Below are 20,945 nucleotides of genomic sequence, written 5' to 3' on the forward strand. Positions count from 1 at the left end.
TTGGACTAGTCCATCTCTTCATGGGGGATTCTCAGCATAGCCTTTATTGTTTATAAAGACACTCCCTGTAAAGGATTTATACAAATATTCTGGCCAGCCACCCTGCTTGCTGCACACTTTTTGGCAGTTGGACAGAGCAACTGCCATTCACTAAGTGCTCTTGAAAATAAAGAAAACCATGAGAACTACCCATGAGGAGATGGGCTAGTTCAAAACCTGTCAGATTTATACTCCCTCCCTACTGTAAGTGACAGCAACATGGAAGATATGTACCGTAATTTATAGCTCATTTTACTCTGGAAGAAGTGTACTCCTTATTTGTATGTGTTTATATGCATTTTAAATTTTACAATTTTTGCAATAGTGGTCCTTTAATAAATCCACAAATTGATACACTGTGTACATGTCGGGGGAGGTGTACATAGGCTTACCACACCCCCGTGGCTTGGCGTCTGCCTCCCCACTGTTGCTACTGTTGTGTGGGTCCTGTTTGGTTCAGTCAGCGTCCTCTGACCCGGACATACTACACTGCGCATGCGCAGTATGTCTGCTTGGGCGTCTTGTGATCATGCCCGCCGGGGACCCCAGGTGCTGTACAGACATACTGCACATGCGCAGCGTAGCATGTCCAGGTCAGAGGGTGCAATGACCAGGACTCATTCAACGGGAGTGATACCAGGGAAACGGAAGCAGGCCCTGGCTTAGATGAAGTCACGGAGGACGTAGATATACTGTAGTTGTGGAAAAAGTGATTAATGGTGCTGCCTCTGCCTGTGCTAAGACATTAATCTTCATGTTCTATCCTGAAAGACGGTCTGACCCTTTCCATACATTCCAAACTTAAAAGCTTTTCTGGAGAAGGATTACTTTACTGGGTTTGTAGGTCTGTATGGACATGGAGTATTGTGTTGTGTTGAATGTACAGGCAAGATGTGGGAATGGCTGTGTTCTCATGTCATTTGGTTATTTTTGTTATGTGTCTTCTTTCCAGTTTGACTTCTATTCCTGGACACCCAATGCACCTAGCACCATGAAGAGTCCTCCACCCACAGCCAAAGGGGTCATTACAACGGAGACCATCCTGACGACTCTACCTGATGTGAACACTACTGCGTTACTTATATCAAATTCCTGGGCACTCAGTCTTGAGCCAGAAGACCGAGTAAGAAACCTAACCTATCACCTAGCCCAAAGCCAAAACTTAAATAATGATCATCATGAAAGTTACTAATGTAGCCCAATAGCTTCCCCTAACTAATCAATTAATCTACCCTAACCAGAAACTGACCTAGTACCCAATTATAAAAATCCTTATAATTGGGGATGGTCGGAAATGTCCATTTTCGATTCCGCAGAAATTCTGATTTCCCCAATGCCAATTTCTGTTTTTCGGCATTGCTGTTTTTCCAATATCCGATTTTCCATTTTACAGATTTCCGTTTTTCTGATTTCCGGTCTTCCGATTTTCAAATTTCTGAGGAGTATCTTATTTGTTATTTTTTGCATCAGGCAATGCAAAACATGACCCAAACAAAAATAAAAAATAAATGGGAAAAATAGAATCTTGTGATTAGTCTAAAATTACTGCTGCAGTCTGATTTTTGCTAAAAAATTCTGCTTTCTCCGATTGGTCCAATGCCTCGGAGTTCTGTGATTGGGCTAAAATTACAGAGTTACGGTACATAAGATTTCTGAGGAATTCCGTTTTCCAAATTCCGATCGGAAAAGCCAATTGCGTGGAATCCGGATGAGCATCCCTACTTTGTCACAGACCTTCGACCAGCTTTGGAAACCTCACTCCTCACAGTGTTTCTTGTTTCTGTGGTTTCCCGCCAGCTTCCTGAGTTACATGATATAACTGATGATGATGGTGGTGGTGGTCTACCTTTCAGTTTGGGTTAAGGGAATTAAGAGACAAGTCCTTAGACCCACTTTTCTGCTTTATAGATTAGATGTAAGAAGGTGTATATGTGTTGTGTATATCAGGTTCATGAGATTCTCTTTTTTACAGAGGCGTCTGGGGAATTACCCTGATGTGCGTTTCCCAGAGGAGGAGATACAGAAGTCCACCAAAGTCTTTCAAGATAATCTTTCTGAGATCTCCAAATACATCCAGAAGAGAAACGAGTCCTTGCCAATCACCTATCCTTATCTGGACCCGAGCCAGATCGAGAACAGTACATCAATCTAAATGTGCCCATACAGTTATTTGTTTTCCTGTTTGGTTCCCTGCAGAGTTGATTGATCTGCAGGGAAATGACGGTCCATAGCCTTGCACTGCACTTGCATAGAACAGTACAGTACTGCAGTTTGATCGCTGTATAATATTCTTTGCTGGAATCTATTGAAAATCGATGTGCAGTGTGTGGAAGGAATCCAATTCCTTTCTGAATTTATTCCTTTCAGAGTGGAATTGGGTGACACTAACTAACAGTAACTTAGTCCTTCTCAAAAGCTGTGCTAGCTCTTCAATTGGCTTAGCCCCAGTGCTGCTCCAGTTACTGGGTGGTGCCAGTGGGGATGTGTAACAAGACAAGAAGAGGGAGGAGCTCTCCAATAACACCTGATATTAATTCAAAGCACACATACAATTGCAGTGACATTGAAGTGGAGTAAAGAGCGCGTGCCAAGCCACCAGTTGGTCCTCTCTATGCCACCCGAGCTTGGCCAGAGCTGTGGGTATGATGGTGGCGTGGAGGGATGTCGGTGAATGGAGCCTGGTCATGTGAGTCCGATGTCTATACGCATTACAGCACTTGCCGCACCTTCCTCAGGCGACGTGACGGCAGGGAATATATAAAATGCTAGTGAAAGTAATTGGCATTAGAGGGCAATGCAATGTCCCTCCCCCCTGAGTTTTGGTGATTTATATGCAAGTAAAGCAGAATTGGTCAAGGAAGATACTGTATGTGCAAAAACGGCAATCAAAAAGGTGTTTAAATATATTCAAAGGAAACAATTCCCAGGCAGCATCTGAACCACTGGGTGCTGTTTTATACATAGTTTTAGAGCCATGTACAATAAGGCCTCATTCACATCTAAACAGCGATTTTTGATTTTGTGGTCGATTTTTTTTTCTTCTCCTCCCGTCGCTCGGGTGGGCACTGGGGTTTTTGCAAAGCGCTTTTAATAAGCACTTTTTCAGAGCGATTGCATTTTTTCACTTCCTGACATCAGTCAGGAAGTGAAATATTTTAACCGGAAAATAATAAATACAGTGTATTTATTCTTAAAAACTCGAACGCAATTGCTGCACAAAGCGTTTTTCCTACACCTTCCATTGAGTTGAGGCAAAATCGCCTCAAAAATGGCCCATGCACCGCTTTGCTGAGCGGATCAGAAATAAACCGCTCAAATGTGAACTCTCTCGTAGGGAATCATTGAACAAGCATTTTGAGGCCGATTTTGAAAATCACCTGCGCTTGAAAAAAAGGCAAAAACGCCCTTAGTGTGAACAAGCCCGAACAGAGAAAACATTAAACCATTAAAGGGAATAAGATCCAACTCCCCCCAGGCCACTACAATACCCCACCTTCCAGGTCTCCCCTATACCCCACCCCCCCTCACCACCTCCATGCAGACGGTTCTAATGCACCTCTTCTCCCTCACCTCCTTCAATCCTGCCACTCCTGCAAGGCTGCCACTTCCTCCCCCCTCTACCCTGTCCCCTCAGACACCCTCCGCCCCCCCACTTCCCTGACCTGGCCCTTGTCCTCACCTCCTTGTTCAACCTCTCCCTCTCCACCAGCATCTTCCCCTCAGCTTTTAAAGAGGCCACTGTACTGCGTACGAGAGATTTGCCACCAGGAGACTTGGGCGAAGGATAGAGCGGGTATGGCTTATCCTGCTGCTGCACAAGTTCCCAGCGACGTTAAATACTATTCCCCCTCTAGGTCCACGTGGATAGTGAGGAATGAAATAATTCGGCTGTCTGCAATTGCTGGAGGCCGAATTACAGTGTTTTATAAGTAACTTCAGCTCCGTCTTCTGACGGTGCTGAAGTTTCTCACTGTGCACCGTTATAGCCATAATTCCTATTAGATTCTATAGTGGCGCCGGCTGCGCCCAAGTCTCTTGCCCTGGATTGTCAGTGTTCGACTGTACTTAACCACTTAAGCCTAACTGGACGAAAATTTTCGTCCAGTTAGGCTGCGGGCACTCCCGCGGGTCGCGCGCGCTACCGCGGGCCCCCCCCCCCCCCCTGTGCGCGCTCCCGCTGGGGGCCGTTAGCCCAGCGATCAATGAAAGGGATTATAAATCCCTTTCACTGATTGGACCCCCCCGGAGAAAAGCCGACAGCGTCTCTTCAGACGCTGCGGCTTTTCTGAGATCAAAAAGTTCCCATGTGGTCTATCTTCTTCCTGGGAGCGAGCTCGATCGCTCCCAGGACTTTTTGACTGTGGCCATCTTGTGGCCAAATAGCAAACTACACCAAAATCACTTTACATTGAATAAAATACATTTTTATACATGTAAAATCCCCTGTTTACCTCCCACACCAAAAAATACCCACATACAAGTTTTAATAAAAAATAAAATAAAAAATTACAAATACTGAAGTGGTTAAAAACACTCACTTGAACCCTCCCTACCCTCTAACTACCGCTCAATCTCTCTCCTCTCTTTTGCCTCAAAGCTCCTCGAACGCCTGGTCCACAGATGCATCACACACTACCTCAGCACCAACTCCCTATTCGACCCCCTACAATCTGGTTTCCATCCTGCCCACTCAACAGAAACCACTCTCGTCAAGGTAGTAAATGACCTTACCTTTGCCAAAGCTGAAGGAAACTACTCCCTCCTGCTACTCCTTGGCCTTTCCTTCGCATTTGATACAGTTGACCATCCCCTCCTCCTTCAATCCCATTAGTCCTTAGGGATTTTTGACAGCCTGGATCTCCTCATACCTCTCTCATAGCTGCTTCACCACCTCTTTCAATGGTTCCTCTTCAAGTCCGACCCAACTCTCGGTTGGAGTACCCCAGGGCTCTGTTCTGGACCCCCTACTGTTCTCAATTTACATCTCCTCTATTGGAAAAGTCATCTCCTTCCTGGGCTTCAAATAGCACCTATATGCCGATGATACCCAAATCTATCTCCACACCCCCGATCTCTCCCCCTCCACCATGGACAAGGTCTCCTCCTGCCTCTCAACCATCTCCTCCTGGATGTCAACTAGGTTCCTGAAGCTATCAACAGCATTACCATCTACCCTACCTCCCAGGCCCGCTGCCTGGGCGTCACCCTAGACTCTAAGCTCTCCTTCACCCACACATCCAAAGTGTTACCAGAGCCTGCAATTTTCACCTTCGCAACATCTCCAAAATCTGCCCCTTTCAGACTCTACCAAGCTTCTCATCCATGCCCTCATCATCTCCCGCCTTGACTACTGCAATGCCCTACTATCTGGCCTCCCCTTGAAACGCATCGCACCCCTTCAATTAGTCATGAATGCAGCAGCTAGACTCATCCATCTTTCCCACCACTGGCTCCCTTTCTGCTTCAGGATCAGTTTTAAGGTTCTGTGCTTTACCTACAAATCTGTGCACAAGACCTGCCCAACCTACATTTCTGAGCTCGTCAACTGATATATACCTGCCCGCCCCCTCCGGTCCTCCAATGATCTCCGCCTGACCTCCCCACGCATTTCTCAATCTCATGGACACCTACAAGACTTCTCATGACGTCTATTTGAAAAGGGCTCCTGGTGTAGCCCATATATGCTAAATTCGGCTACAAAAAGGGTGCCTGATGTAGCCCATATACTTACTTCGGCTACAAAAAGGGCGCCTGGTGTAGTCCATATACCAACTTTGGCTACAAAGGGTGCATGGTGTAGCCCATATATTCCAAATTCGGTTACAAAGGGTGTCTGATGTAGCCCATATATGCCAAATTCGGCTACAAAAAGGGAGCCTGGTGTAGCCCATATACAGTGGGTTGCAAAAGTATTCGGCCCCTTGAAGTTTTCCACATTTTGTCATATTACTGCCACAAACATGAATTAATTTTATTGGAATTCCACGTGAAAGACCAACACAAAGTGGTGTACACGTGAGAAGTGGAACGAAAATCATACATGATTCCAAACATTTTTTTTACAAATAAATAACTGCAAAGTGGTGTGTGCATATTTATTCGGCCCCCTTTGATCTGAGTGCAGTTAGTTGCCCATAGACATTGCCCGATGAGTGCTAATGACTAAATAGAGTGCACCTGTGTGTAATCTAATGTCAGTACAAATGCAGCTGCTCTGTGACGGCCTCAGAGGTTGTCTAAGAGAATATTGGGAGCAACAACACCGTGAAGTCCAAAGAACACACAAGACAGGTCAGGGATCAAGTTATTGAGAAATTTAAAGCAGGCTTAGGCTACAAAAAGATTTCCAAAGCCTTGAACATCCCACGGAGCACTGTTCAAGCGATCATTCAGAAATGGAAGGAGTATGGCACAACTGTAAACCTACCAAGACAAGGCCGTGTACCTAAACTCACAGGCCGAACAAGGAGAGCGCTGATCAGAAATGCAGTCAAGAGGACCATGGCGACTCTGGACGAGCTTCAGAGATCTACAGCTCAGTTGGGAGACTCTGTCCATAGGACAACTATTAGTCATGCACTGTACAAAGTTGGCCTTTATGGAAGAGTGGCAAGAAGAAAGGCATTGTTAACAGATAGCATAAGAAGTCCCGTTTGCAGTTTGCCACAAGCCATGTGGGGGACGCAGCAACCATGTGGAAGAAGGTGCTCTGGTCAGATGAGACCAAAATGGAACTTTTTGGCCAAAATGCAAAACGCTATGTGTGGTCGAAAACTAACACTGCAAATCACTCTGGACACACCATCCCCACTGTCAAATATGGTGGTGGCAGCATCATGCTCGGGGGGTGCTTCTCTTCAGCAGGGACAGGGAAGCTGGTCAGAGTTGATGGGAAGATGGATGGAGCCAAATACAGGGCAAAATTGGAAGAAAACCTCTTGGAGACTGCAAAAGACACCACACTTTGCAGTTATTTATTTGTAAAAAATGTTTGGAATCATGTATGATTTTTGATCCACTTCTCACATGTACACCACTTTGTATTGTTCTTTCACGTGGAATTCCAATAAAATTGATTCATGTTTGTGGCAGTAATGTGACAAAATGTGGAAAACTTCAAGAGGCCGAATACTTTTGCAAGCCACTGTATTCCAAATTTGTCTACAAAGGTCGCCTGGTGTAGCCCATATATGTCAAATTCAGCTACAAAGGGCTCCTGGTGTAAGCGAAAAAGCTAGTTTTAGTTGGATGCTGTTATAGGCAAAATTTGTTGGGTTATAAAAGGGCTCTAGATATATCTGAGAAAAGTGATTACTTTGACCTAACTTCTCCCTACTCTCACACAGAACCCTCCCTTAACCCTAACCCCCCCTGGTGGTGCCTAACCCTAAGACTCCCCTGGTGGTGGGCCTAACCCTAACCCCCCCCCCCCCCCTCAATGGTGCCTAACCCCTCCCTGGAGGTGCCCGACCCTAAAATAGCTCCTGGTGATTACTATGACCTAACTTCTCCTTACTCTCACACAGAACCCTCCCTTAACCCTAACCCCCCCTGGTGGTGCCTAACCCTAAGACACCCCTGGTGGTGGTGCCTAACCTTAAGACCCCCCAGGTGGTGCCTAACCCTAAGACCTCCCCAGGTGGTGCCTAACCCTAAGATTCCCCTGGTGGGGCCTTACCCTAAGACCCTCAGGTGGTGCCTAACCCGAAGACTCCCCTGGTGGTGCCTAACCCGTAACCCACCTAGTGGTGCCAAACCCTTAAACTCCCCCCCCCCCCGCTTGTGATGCCTAACCCTTAACCCCCCCTGCACCCCCGAATCAAAAATCTTGGCTATAAAAGGGTGCCCTTTTGTAGCTAAATTGAAAACCTTGTAGCCGAAAACCTTGTTGCTGAATAAAAAATATGGGCTACAAAGGGGTGCCCTACTGTAGCCGAAAACCTTGTAGCCAAAAAAAATATGGGCTACAAAGGAGTGCCCTACTGTAGCCGAAAACCTTGTAGCCGAAGAAATATGGGCTACCAAGCGGCGCCCGCTTGTAGCCTAAATCAAAACTTGGGCGCCCTTTTCAACACCTTGTAGCCAATATTTGCAGAAACAACATTGATGTCTATGGAGGCACCCTTTTCATACAGGCAGCTCAGGCACCCTTTTCAACGGATCCCCTCCTCAAGAGCTGCCCCCACCCTATGGAACTCCCTTCCCCTCCCCCTCAGGCTCGCTCCTTCCTTCAAGACCTTCAAGCAAGCCCTCAAAACACATTTCTTTAAAATGGCCTAACCCACATCTACCACACTGACACTCTAACTCAGTCAACCACCTTTTCCACAACCCTACCTTACGTGTCCCTCCCCCACCCTTTAGTTTGGAAGCCTTTGGCTGACCCCCCCAATCCCCCACCCCCTTAGTGTGTCCTTCCTAAGAATACCTAGGTGAGAAGTAGGGAGAGACCGGGAGCCCAATGATGCAGGTATAGGGAGGATAAACGCAAATATATACTCATAGTTCCTGCAACCACCGTATAGGCCTGCAGGGAATTAACCATCCCTGCTCGGTACTCCAGGTCCTGCTGCTGGATACTGGATGGTCGCTCTCCTGTAGTACGATAGATTTTCCAGAAAAACTGCAAAGCTATTACCTCCAAAGGAGGTCTGACTGGTAATGGGTGGGATGGAGGCACCCAATGTGCGTTCTATTTTAGTATTTTTAAATACAAATAAAAAAATATCTAGGTATTCGAGGCGCCTGCAAACTGCCCCCTATGCTGTCAGGGCATTTTGTGTTGGCCTGAGGTAGCGGGCTGTGACCCATGAGGCGCGTTGTCAGATTGCTTTTTGAATAAAAACCTTTTTCCAGTTGAACTGGTGTCTATATCTTTTAAAGAGGTCAGCAATTACCTTTCTTTTTATTATATAATTTTTTATTTGTATTTAAAAATACCAAAATAGAACAAACATGGGGCCTACACACTACAAGATCCATAACTGCATAAGCAGGGTCGGACTGGGACACTGGGGGCCCACCAAAGAAATTTCAACCTGGGGCCCACACATCCCATGATTGCGGTGAAAAAGGGGTGTGGCCATGCATCGGAAGGTGGGCGTGGTCATGATGTATTATGGACAGGGCCAAATGTACATGATCTTAGCAGCATTGTAATTCAGAGACACTGCTGCCCAGCAAAACTTTGCATAGAGTCCCCTCCTTCAATATAAAGTAATGTCCTACTTTGCAGAGGTTGCGACCGCAGAGGTTGCGACTGCATCGGGGCCCTTGGGCCAAAGGGGCCAAGAAGGGCCCTCCCTCAACTACAGTATTACCTCTCTATTGGTCCTGTGCTCATAATAATCACTTCTATAGATACTTTGCACAATGGTAATCATTAACAAGCTATTTCCCATCCCCTTCTTGCACCTCTGACACTGTAGTTGCCATTGGCAGGTTTTGGTGCTTCGTATCAATTGTAATGTATAGAGTGCTTGGGGGGCCCCATTGTAAAATTTGCATCGAGGACTACAGCTCCTTAGCTATGACACTGCTCTCAGCATGAGTGATTACAGCACTGTGAAGAGAAGCAATTGGAGCTCTGTCAGACAAGGAGGGGGGGCCCACCAGAGACCTGGAGGCGGGGCCTACCGAGAGAAAAAACTGTTCTACTGTGGCCCAGTCTGACCCTGTGCATAAGCAATTACATTGATTTGTTGAGTTGTAAATGGAGCTTGGTAGCTGTGCAAAAGAGATATATAAGGGTCGTGGGGTCCGGAGTGTATTAAAGTGTGGACAGCTGCCCTCGTAGGGTTGGATTATGTCTGTGCTCCAATGGGGGTGGATGAAACCTTTTTGTGTTGTGTAGGGTGCGACTATTGCGTTGCAACGGAGTGGAGGGGGAATATTCAGTCAAACCCGTGCCTACGGAAAACTGAGTTGTGTGGCACATTAAATAGCAACTCTTTTGATTGTGCAAATGATTGTTCCATGACCAATTCTGGTTTACTTGTATAGAAATCCCAACTCCCCTGGGGGTCGGAACTTTGTGCCGCCCTCTATTGCCAATTAGGTCACGTGATTGTGGGGAATTTATAGTCTGCTAGTGAGACTGAGGAAGGCGTGGCAAGTGCAGAATGGGTAGTGACGTCAGGCTCTGCCCACTGACGTTCCTCCACGCCGCCATCACACACACACAGCTCTGGCCAAGCACAAGTGGCACAGAGAGGACCCACTGATGGCTTGACTTGCACATTTTACTTCAATGTAAGTGCAATTGTATGCGCCTTTTGAAATAATCAAAGGTTAAGGCACCATTGGAGCGCTCCTCCCTCTTCTTTGCAATCTATAAGTGTATGGCCTGCTTAAAGAAAACCTGTAACTAAAAAAGGTTTCCCTGGAGGGTACTCACCTCGGGTGGGGAAAGCCTCCTGATCCTATCGAGGCTTCCCCCGTCCTCCTGTGTCCCACGGCGGTCTCACTGTGCCCCTCTGAACAGCGGGGATGTAAATATTTACCTTCCCGGTTCCAGTGCAGACACAGTGTCGACTCTCCGCTTGGAGATATGCGGAAGTAGCCAATCGCTGTCGGTCCGCTCTACCGTGCAGGCGCAAGTCTCCTGCACCTGCGTATTAGAGCAAACCCGACATAGATCGTCTATTTCCGTGCTGAGAGGCGAAGTCAAATATATCAAGCCTTATCAGGCTTATCGAGCAAGGATTGCGGGACACTTCGGGGGAGCCAGCGCTGGATTTACTGCAGCTACAGGGATGGGGGAAGCCTCATTGGGACCCTGAGGCTGCCCCCTCCCGAGGTAAGCACCCCCCAGGGGACTTTTTTTTTTTTAGTACAGAGTCTCTTTAAAGAGGAACTCCAGTGAAAATAATGTAATAAAAAAAAGTGCATAATGCTTACAATAATTATGCATAAATGATTTAGTCAGTGATTGCTCATTGTAAAATCTTTCCTTTCCCTGATTTACATTCTGACATTTATCACATGGTGACATTTTTACTGCTGGCAGGTGATGTCACTGGAAGGAGATGCTGCTTGCATTTTTGGCAGTTGGAAACAACTCTTATTTCCCACAATGCAACAAGGTTCCCACAGTGTGATGGCAGTACCTCAGTGCTATGAGGCGCTGACATCACACTATGGGAGGGGTTTCACCACAAAATCAGCCATACAGAGCCCCCTGATGATCCGTTTGAGAAAAGGAAAAGATTTCTCAAGGGAAAGGGGGTATCAGCTACTGATTGGGAGGAAGTTCAATTCTTGGTTATGGTTTCTCTTTAAGACAAACATACTCGTGCATCTGTCAGCTGATTCTCACTATACTGTCTGCTATAAACAAGTCCTGAAATCGATAGGCAAGCATATGACTGGGGATTGCTATTTTAAAAGCCATGTTTATCCATATATAGATTTAGGGGCACTGCCAGCATACAGGCAAGCCACGCCCTGCTTGGGGCCTCACACTAAGGGGGGCCTCGCTCTGCTGCTGGCGAGGGGACAGGATGTGCGCGGAGATCGAGGCAGGTGAGTTGAAACTTTACTCTGTCCAGTCCCCCGCCCCTATACTGCATGCACCTCACCTACCTATCTAATCTATACTGGGGGCATCTACCTATCTAACCTATACTGAGGGGTACCTACCTATGTAACCTATACTGCGTGCACCTACCTATCTAACCTATACTGGGGGCATCTACCTATCTAACAAATACTGGGGGCACCTACCTAACATATACTGGAGGCACTTACCTATCTAATCTATACTGGGGGCATCTACCTATCTAACCTATACTGAGGGGTACCTACCTCTCTAACCTATACTGCATGCACCTACCTATCTAACCTATACTGGGGGCATCTACCTATCTAACAAATACTGGGGGCACCTACCTATCTAACATATACTGGAGGCACTTACCTATCTAATCTATACTGGGGGCATCTACCTATCTAACCTATACTGAGGGGTACCTACCTCTCTAACCTATACTGCCTGCACCTACCTAGCTAACCTATACTGGGGCACCTACCCATTGTTGGAATTTAAGTATGATATGCTTGAATTCGGTGCCTTCCGTTCTAGTTTTAGGAAGAACACTTGCTCTGCAGAGTGACTCTTTATTTGACATAAAGACATTTGGAGGAATTACAGTTCTGAGGTTTAGTAGAAACGTTCTATGGGTAGGTACTAAGCTGTAGCAGAGATATCCAGTGCATATTCCAGACTAGCTGACGGCAAGCACCAGAAAACATGAGCTTGTTGTCCTTTGAACAGAAAATATGGTCAGCAAGACCCATAAGCATAGCTAGAACATACCAGGGACATATTACCTCATTTTGGTGTAATGATCCTTATCATGCAGGCTATATCTGAGTCCTGTCGGTCACATGACTTCAGGAGCCAATAGTTGGTTCCTGTGAACTTCTACAGGTGATTGACTGATATGACATGATCATGATACACCCCTCCTGGGTGACATCACATTTAACTCTTTAGAGGCTAGTATAAAACAGCCAACATGTGCTCCAGAGAGCCACTTCACTTCCAGCTTTTCACTTCCAACTTCCACTTACTACCTTACTGTAACTTCATGCTGTATTTAAGATTTAGTGCAACGTAGCATAGATGATAAGATAAAGCCTGGTCGATTCACAAGGAATGGACCAAGTGCCGTAACGCTAAAGATGGATTGCTTTGCTGAGGTAACGGACATGTAACGAAGATAAGATTGCGGCTGAACACACCTGTATCTCTGTTTTGCTGAATAAACTCCATAAACTTTGAAGATGTCTAAGCAGTTCTATCTCCTGTGCTGTTGCTGTTATGAGTGTCAAGTTATTACACATTTTGTGGTATGGTGCCGAACAAAGGTTTAGTGTTGTTGCCCATAGCAACCAACAAATATTTATTACACCTATCTAGCCTATACTGCGAGCATCTACCTATCTAACCTATACTGGGGGCAACTATACAGGCTACCTGTACTGGGGGCACCTATACCTGTCTCCACGTGGGGGGGGGGAGCATTTTACGCCCTCGCCCTGGGTACAATTTAGCCTAAAAACTGCTAGTATTTAGCTCATCCCAACATCATGTTTTGGCCACACCCATTTTCTGCCACAGCTCGCCACTTTCATGGATGGGGGCCTCCAAAACATTAGCTGCACCCCTGTATACATTCCATACATACTCTATGTTCCTGGATGTTTGCCTTTACCTCAATTCACATTAGGAAAATTACATGTGTCTAAATTTAAAGAGGAACTCCAGTGAAAATAATGTACCGGTAGTAAAAAAGTGCTTCATTTTTTACCATAATTATGTATAAATGATTTAGTCAGTGTTTGCTCATTGTAAAATCTTTCCTCTCCCCGATTTAGATTCTGACATTTATTACATGGTGACATTTTTACTGCGGGCAGGTTATGTAGCTGCTCCTAGCTGTTTTGGCTGTTAGAGACAGCTGTAAACAGCTAATTCCTGTCTGTAAACATTGTTACATTGTGGCAGTTTGCCCAGAGTACCGCGGTACTCAGAGCTTCTTGTGGGAGGGGTTTCAGCACAAAATCAGTCATACAGCGCCCCCTGATGGTCTGTTTGTGAAAATCATTATATTTCTCATGTAAAAGGGGGTATCAGCTACTGATTGGGATAAAGTTCAATTCTAGGTTGGAGTCTCTCTTTAAATTCTTAGGCCCCTTTAAAACAGGGTCACATCAGCACAATGTTGTTCCTAATATATACTCAGTACAGTATATGCCTTATTTTGCCAGTGGCCTGACTGCAGTGTAAGCCCTCCTTCCTCCTGTACAAATCTCTAACCTGCTCAATAAAGTCGACTACATACATCAGTTTGTTTTGATGTTGAATCCTTAGAGGAAACCAAAGGTGAGAGGGATATGGAGGCTAACATGTTGATTTCCTTTTAAGTAATGCCTGAAATACTTTAAGGCTGGTTTCACAGTGGGACGTTAAAGTCCCACGTTACAGCAGCCAGTAACGCAGCCTAACTCACAGCACTGTAAAATCAATGTGCTGTTCACAGTGCACACGTTACATTACATTGTAACGCAGCACGTTTAAACAAAGTGCTGCATGCTGTACGTTATACTTGGCTAAGCAGCGTTAGACCAGAGGCGGGACAAGGTCCTCCAGCGCCCAAGGCTGAGACACCAAAGTGCGCCCCTCCATCCCTCCCACCCCAGCCGTCACACACTGATTGCTATTAGACTAAGAGGTGCCACAGGGCCCACAACCTCCCCAACACCTTAATCTCTAGTTATATGGCTTGCAGTCACTGCTATGTATCCCCTTTTCTTATTTCTTTCTGCTTCATACACAATTAGGAATGACAGCTGAGTGAATTGTGCGCCCCCTCTTACACTGCGCCCTGAGGCTGGAGCCTCTCCAGCCTATGCCTCGGCCCGGCCCTGCGTTAGACTGTTTGCACATGCTCAGTAATGTTGGAGGAGGAGGTCTCCCCTCCTCCTCTGCAGCCAGCCACACGGCTCATTAATATTCGCTGCACTGCAGAGACTCGTGGTAGGACTGTAGTGTTGTCCGGATCATAAACGAATTGTTCATTTGATCCGGATCTTTTTTGTGAGTCGAATCATCCGGATCATCACAATGAAAGATTCGGTTCACAGTGGATGTCTGTCTGGAAGAAACAGGAACATACAGAATGTACAGTGCAGGGAAAGTTATGTCCTGCTAGTCATTTCACCCAGTCTGCTTCCCTAGTAAAATGATTCAAATGATTTGGTTCAAAGATCCGGATCTTTTCAATGATCCGATTCAAATGATCTGATTCAAATGATCCGAATCCTTAAAAAGATCTGGACTTCCTATCACTAACCTGGAGCGGCTGCTTTGAGAGCTGCATAACCCAGCTCAATCTGATGTCCACCTTCAACACCACCATGCGTTGCATTAGGGGCACGTTATGCGACCATAACCTCCCTTAAAACGCAATGTCTTGGTGGGAAAGTAGCCTAAAAGCCATAGACCCTGAGCAAGCATGCAGATCAGATGTCTTTGACTAGTTGGGTAAGATGAGCTGCATGCTTGTTTAAGGTGTGTGATTTAGACCCTACAAACCAGTAAGATTAGCAGGACAGCCAGGCAAGTGATATTGTTTAAAGCAGGGCTGCCTAATGCGTTGATCTGGTTAGATCGCGTCGGCATTTTAAAATAGTACGCCAGACGCTGACTATATGCAGCACTGGCGTACCGTCTGATTGTGCTGCTCTGCTGCCCCATGCAGAGCAGCACACAACCAATAGGGAGAGGCAAAGGGAGAGCCACGTCCCTCCCACCTCCTTCCCCCCCAGCCCTCTCCCTTCCTCTTTGTTCGCCGCTGGAGTCCTCAATACCTTGTCCGGATCCCCTCGCTGACTCTGCATGACTTGCAGCACTGAGACATCTGATTAGCGGCAATCCGCAGTGGAGAGCGGTGGGTGAGGACTTGTATACAGGAAGTGCTTTGCCTGTATACACGCCATTACCCTCCGCTCTCCTCTCCACTGCTGGTCGCCGCTATCAGATGTCTCAGTGCTGCATGCTCCTCCGGGCACAGTGAAAGGGGGTGGAGGAGAGTGGCGGCTGGTGGAGGGAGAGGGGGCATCTATCTATATGGCAGGCACCTATGCCTAACTATCTTTATGGGAGGCAGCGTGCCTAGCTATCTATATGTGAGGGGGGTGGGACCTATACCTAGCTATCTATATGTGTGTGGGGGGGGGGGGAACCTATGCCTAGCTATCTATCAGTGGGGGCACTTATGCCTAGCTATCTATATGTGGGGGGACCTATACCTAGCTATATATAGGGGGCACCTGTGCCTAGCTATCTCCATGGGGTGCGCATATACCTTGCTAGCTATATAGGGGGCACCTATGCCTTGCTATCTATATGGGAGGACTTATGCCTAGCTATCTATATTGGGGGAACCTATGTCTAGCTATCTATATGGGGAGCACCTGTGCATAGCTACCTATATTAAGGGCACCTATACCTGGCTATTTTAAATGTTAGTAGATCTCTCGAGCTCGGGAATTTTCAAAGTAGCTCGCGAGTCAAAAAAGTGTGGGCACCCCTGGTTTAAAGGATACCCGAGGTGACATGTGACATGATGATAGACATGGGTATGTATAGTGCCTAGCACACAAATAACTAGGCTGTGTTCCTTTTTTTTCCTTTCTCTGCCTGAATGAGTTAAAAATCAGGTATGTAAGTGGCTGACTCAGACAGTAAGTGACTACAGTGTGACCCTTACTTATAAGAAATTCTAACTATAAAACACTTTCCTAGCAGAAAATGGAAAGGATAAAAAGGAAGTTCATAGATTTTAGCTCTGGCATACTTCAATGAATGTGTCATTGAGCAAAAGCAATAACAGTTAAAACTTAAAAGTAGATTTAAACATAAAATAAAACTGGAATATCTTTAAAAGTCATTTTTAAGATAAGAAGGAAGAGAGATACAATCGTTTATTTTATTAGTTTATTTTTGCCCCGGGTGTCCTTTAAAAGGAAATAAATATAGCACCCTCCATAGGTCTCACACATCAGGTTCCTTTTAGGATGTTCAAGTTTCATATAACTTTCAATCTCAGGCCTGGGACTGGGTGCATGAAAAAAGGGCCCAGCTGGATAACAAAATCTCAATGATAAACTTTAATGAAATTGGTTAACAAATACAGTTTAAAAAAAAAAAAGAAGACAGGAGTTGTTAACGAAAATATATTAACGATAAAAATCATAACGTAATTTAACAATACAGCTTAACCCAATCCTACTCTCACACAGAACCCTCCCTGGGTGGTGCCTAAAATTAACCACTCCCCTGGTGTTGCCTAGCTCTAACCACCCCAGCAGTGCCTAATCCTAACCACCCCCCTGGTGGTGCCTAACCCTAACCCCCCCCCCCCCCCCGGTATTTCCTAACCCTAACCACTCCCCCTGCAAAAATCCCCCTCCCCTTTCACATAGAAACGATAATATCTTTGATAACATAAAATCTGTATATACAAATGAAATATGACAAACTATATTATTGCACGCTTCTAAAACGATAACCGGCTTCAAAAACTCCAATGTTCTAATGTTAACAGTATTTATTGGGTGACCTTTTTTTCGCCACATTAATGATAATTGCATTAGAGTCTATGGCAGCGCCCTTTTCGTCCGCTAACCGCTGGCACCCTTTTCCCTGCTACCGTCCTGGGACCCACTAGAAGTGCTTTTTTAAGTGTTTGTGATTTGAAAAGCTCTTTCTAATGTAATCCTTTGTGTGTGATCCCACTTGAGAGATTTATTTACAGTATTTATTTTTTTTAGTCACCCATAGCATTGGATTAGCAAGAGCTATACAAATCACAAGCACTTAGAAAAACACTGATAGTGTTTATTGGTTTGATGACAAAAGGGAGTCTATTAAAGCAGAAAATTGTATACTTACCTAACGGTAATTTTCCTTTCCCCAGGCATCCATGGCAGCACTACGGGTATTAGCCCCGCCCCTAATACCCCATAGGACATGTTCTCTATAAGTGTTTGACCGTCCCCCTTCCAGGTGTCTTTGTAACTAGCAACTCACTGAATCGGGTGGGAACCCTATGCTGCCATGGATGCCTGGGGAAAGGAAAATTACCGTTAGGTAAGTATACAATTTTCTGCTTTCCCTAAGCCTCCATGGCAGCACTACGGGAATTAACTAGACTATAAAAGAGGGGAGGGAGACTGATGCAGGTGTAATCAAACAAAATAAACGTTTTATTTAGCTCATTAATCTAAATTAGAACCGAAAGCAGAGGACAGTACTGCCTTCCCAAACTCAACAGCTGTAGCAGAATGTGTATCAACAGGGCCGGGCCGAGGCAGAGGCTGAAGAGGCTCCAGCCTCAGGGCGCAGTGTAGGAGGGGGCGCACAATTCATTCAGCTGTCATTCCCAATTGTGTTTGAAGCACAAAGAAATAAGAAAAAGGAAATACAAAGCAGTGACTGCAAGCCAGATAACTAGAGATTAAGGTGTTGGGGGTGGTGGGGGCCCTGGGGCGCCTCTTAGTCTAATAGCAATTAGTCTGTGACGGCTGGGGTGGGAGGGATGGAGGGGCGCACTTTGCAGTCTCAGCCTTGAGTGCTGAAGGACCTTGTCCCGGCTCTGTGTATCAACACGATAATGTGCAATAAAGGTACTTATCTTAGTCCAATTTGCAGCCTGACAGACCTTATCTGGAGCTACCTTTGCCTGCGCTGCCCAAGAAGCAGCCACACTTCTAGTAGAGTACGCTCTTATCTCTTTAGGAGGAATTTTATTCACAGCTACATATGCTTTTTGAATAATGCGTACAATCTAGGCTGATATGGTTCTAGATGAAGCTGCTTGTCCCTTTCTATATCCTGAATGAATGATAAATAGCCTATCCGACTTTCTAAAGGCTTCCGTTGCTTGAACATATGCTTTTAAGATGGTAGAAACATCTAGAGTATGAAGATTTACATTGTCTTGCTCCTTGAATACTGGAAGGAACCATTCCTGGTTTAAATGATAAGAAGTTGAAACCTTTGGGAGAAAACTCTTGACTGGGCGCAAAACCACTTTATCAGGAAAAAAATTGTAAATGCGGCGCTCTACAGCTTAGGGCTTGGATCTATGATACCCTCCTTGCGGAGGTGATGGCAACTAGAAAAATGGCCTTCAGAGTCAGATTTTCCAATGAACAATCTTCAATAGGTTGAAAAGGAGGACCCGATAGAAAATCCAGTACCAGTGGTAGGTCCCACGGGGCAAAAGCTGGTTTGATAGGTGGTCTTATTTTCATGACTGCAGTCGCAGACTGTTTTACCAGTGGATGTAGCGCCCATCTGTGTCCTGTTAACGCCGAAATTGCGGAAATCTGCACCTTGATCGAGTAGCTTGACAATTCTTTATCTACTCCCGTCTGAAGGAATGATAAGAGTTCATATACTAGCGGGTGTAAGGGATCAAAGTTCTGAGCCTTGGCGTATGTAGTATATACCTTCCATATTCTCTGGTAAGACAGGTTTGTCGATGGCTTTCTGGCTTTTAGAAGGGTATCTATAACTGAGTTATTGCAACCTAGCTGCTCCAGTTTCCTGCTCTCAACCTCCAAGCTATCAGCTTCAGTCGAGCGGGATTGGGGTGCCAGACTGGACCTTGTGTGAGAAGATCTCTGCTGGTTGGTAGAGCTATCGGATGGCACGTCATCATCTGACGTGCTATAGGGTACCAAGGCTTTAACTTTAAAATCCATTTTCTCAAAAAGTAAAAGTTCTTTTTGGAATTTATTTTGTTTAAGTTGTAGCCGCTTATCACCTTTATAATCCATGCAATTTGGGGGATTGGAGCATGTATGGGGGCTTTAAGAACAGCTTAAATGCTATTCCGTGATCACGGCCGTGTTTAGACGTGTTTGCCTCATTCAGTCGAATTTGTGAGTCCAGCTGATATCCGGAAATCAATCACGCCTTTTCCGGATTTTTTTTTCAATCACGGCTGAACAGTCAAATCCGTGATCGGGAGGTATCCGGGCATCACTGAAACCCACTAGAGCGCTTTTTTGAGCTTTTAATTAGAGAGTGCTTTAAATCGCTAGTGAAATCGCTCTGCCAATGTAAATTAATGTAACAAATTCCACAGTAGCGAACATGCAGCATTTTGTGAGTGTTTGTGCTTCATTGTAAAGTACTGAAGCGCTGGCAAATCGCTCATGAATCACTACACATGGCGATTTGTGTGCGATTTTAAATTACTGCACACTGTAAAAAAATAAATAAATAAATTGAAAGGACCAATCAGAATTAAAATCGCTAATTGCAAATCACTATCACAATCACTGGGAAAAAGCTTACACATGAAATCGCTTGCAAAACACTAATTAAAAACGCTAGGGATTGCGCTAGCGGTTTGCGATTTGTAGTGGGTTCCAGGCCTTAGTCCCTGAAACAGCACAGGGCAGCCAGGCAGGATTGAAGGTGGGCAGATGATTGATCCACATGCAGGCAGCAACACAGCGATGTGCACTGCCTGCAGATTACTGCACTGGCACTCACTTTAGCATGGGGAGAGGATGGAAGGAGATGCAGGACAATATCATTAGAGATGGCCTGAACAGTTCCCCATTGGGCTATTCCCCATTCACGTTGACCACAATTTAAAAAAAAAAAAAAAAAAATTGTGTTCGCAGTTTTCCCATAGACTTAATTGGAAGGCGAACGGTCGCCAACTTTAACGGTTCATAGCAAAGCCCCCTTAGATGAAACCGCAAATTTGCAGGGTATATAGAGGGGGGAAGTGGGTTGAGTACAAGAGGGAAAAAAATATTCAAAAAGACTTTAGTTTTTGAGAAAATCAATTTTAAAGTTTCATAGGAAAAAGTATACATTTTCTAACTCTTGACATATATAAAGTTACACTACCGTTAGGTTTGCTACATTATCTGTCAGTTACCGGAAAAAGTAAGAGATAACCGCTCTCTTGTATAATGAGGAGACAGTGCTAGGACCTAGGCAGCCAGGCCCGAAGTCAGTTACCGCATGTATACTTTTTTCCTATGAAAATTTAAAATCGATTTTCTCAAAAACTATAAGGTCTTTTTGATTTTTTTTTCCTCTTGTACCTACTGCCCTCATCCATATACCCTGCAAGCTTGGTGTTTCTAGAATATAAGGGGGCTTTGCTGTTAAAGTCATTAAAGTCGGTGGCCATTCGCCTGCCATCTAAGTCTATAGAGTCCACTGCAAACAGCCAATTAGTGAACTTTTGAGGAAATTTGCCATTGGGGAACGGAAAATTCTATGTTCGCGACATTTCTAAATATCATGCCCTTCATTGTTTATAGCAACTCAGGCTTGTGTCTAGTCAGCCTGTCCCTAGAAACTG

The 20,945-nt window shown here is 45.3% G+C and overlaps 1 protein-coding gene across 1 annotated transcript in view; it reads left to right on the forward strand.

Annotated features, from left to right (window-relative positions):
- Positions 1 to 2,261, forward strand: part of LOC137544796 (hydroperoxide isomerase ALOXE3-like) — a 43,698-nt gene extending 41,437 nt beyond the window's left edge. The window contains exons 13-14 of the mRNA XM_068265885.1: positions 992 to 1,162; positions 2,012 to 2,261. Coding sequence (XP_068121986.1) covers positions 992 to 1,162; positions 2,012 to 2,191 — 351 coding nt within the window. The 3' untranslated portion in view covers positions 2,192 to 2,261. The remainder of the gene's footprint in view (positions 1 to 991; positions 1,163 to 2,011) is intronic.
- Positions 2,262 to 20,945: the final 18,684 nt, after the last annotated feature.

This window comes from Hyperolius riggenbachi, chromosome 2, assembly GCF_040937935.1.
Source record: "Hyperolius riggenbachi isolate aHypRig1 chromosome 2, aHypRig1.pri, whole genome shotgun sequence".
In the NCBI taxonomy this organism is placed as follows: domain Eukaryota; kingdom Metazoa; phylum Chordata; class Amphibia; order Anura; family Hyperoliidae; genus Hyperolius; species Hyperolius riggenbachi.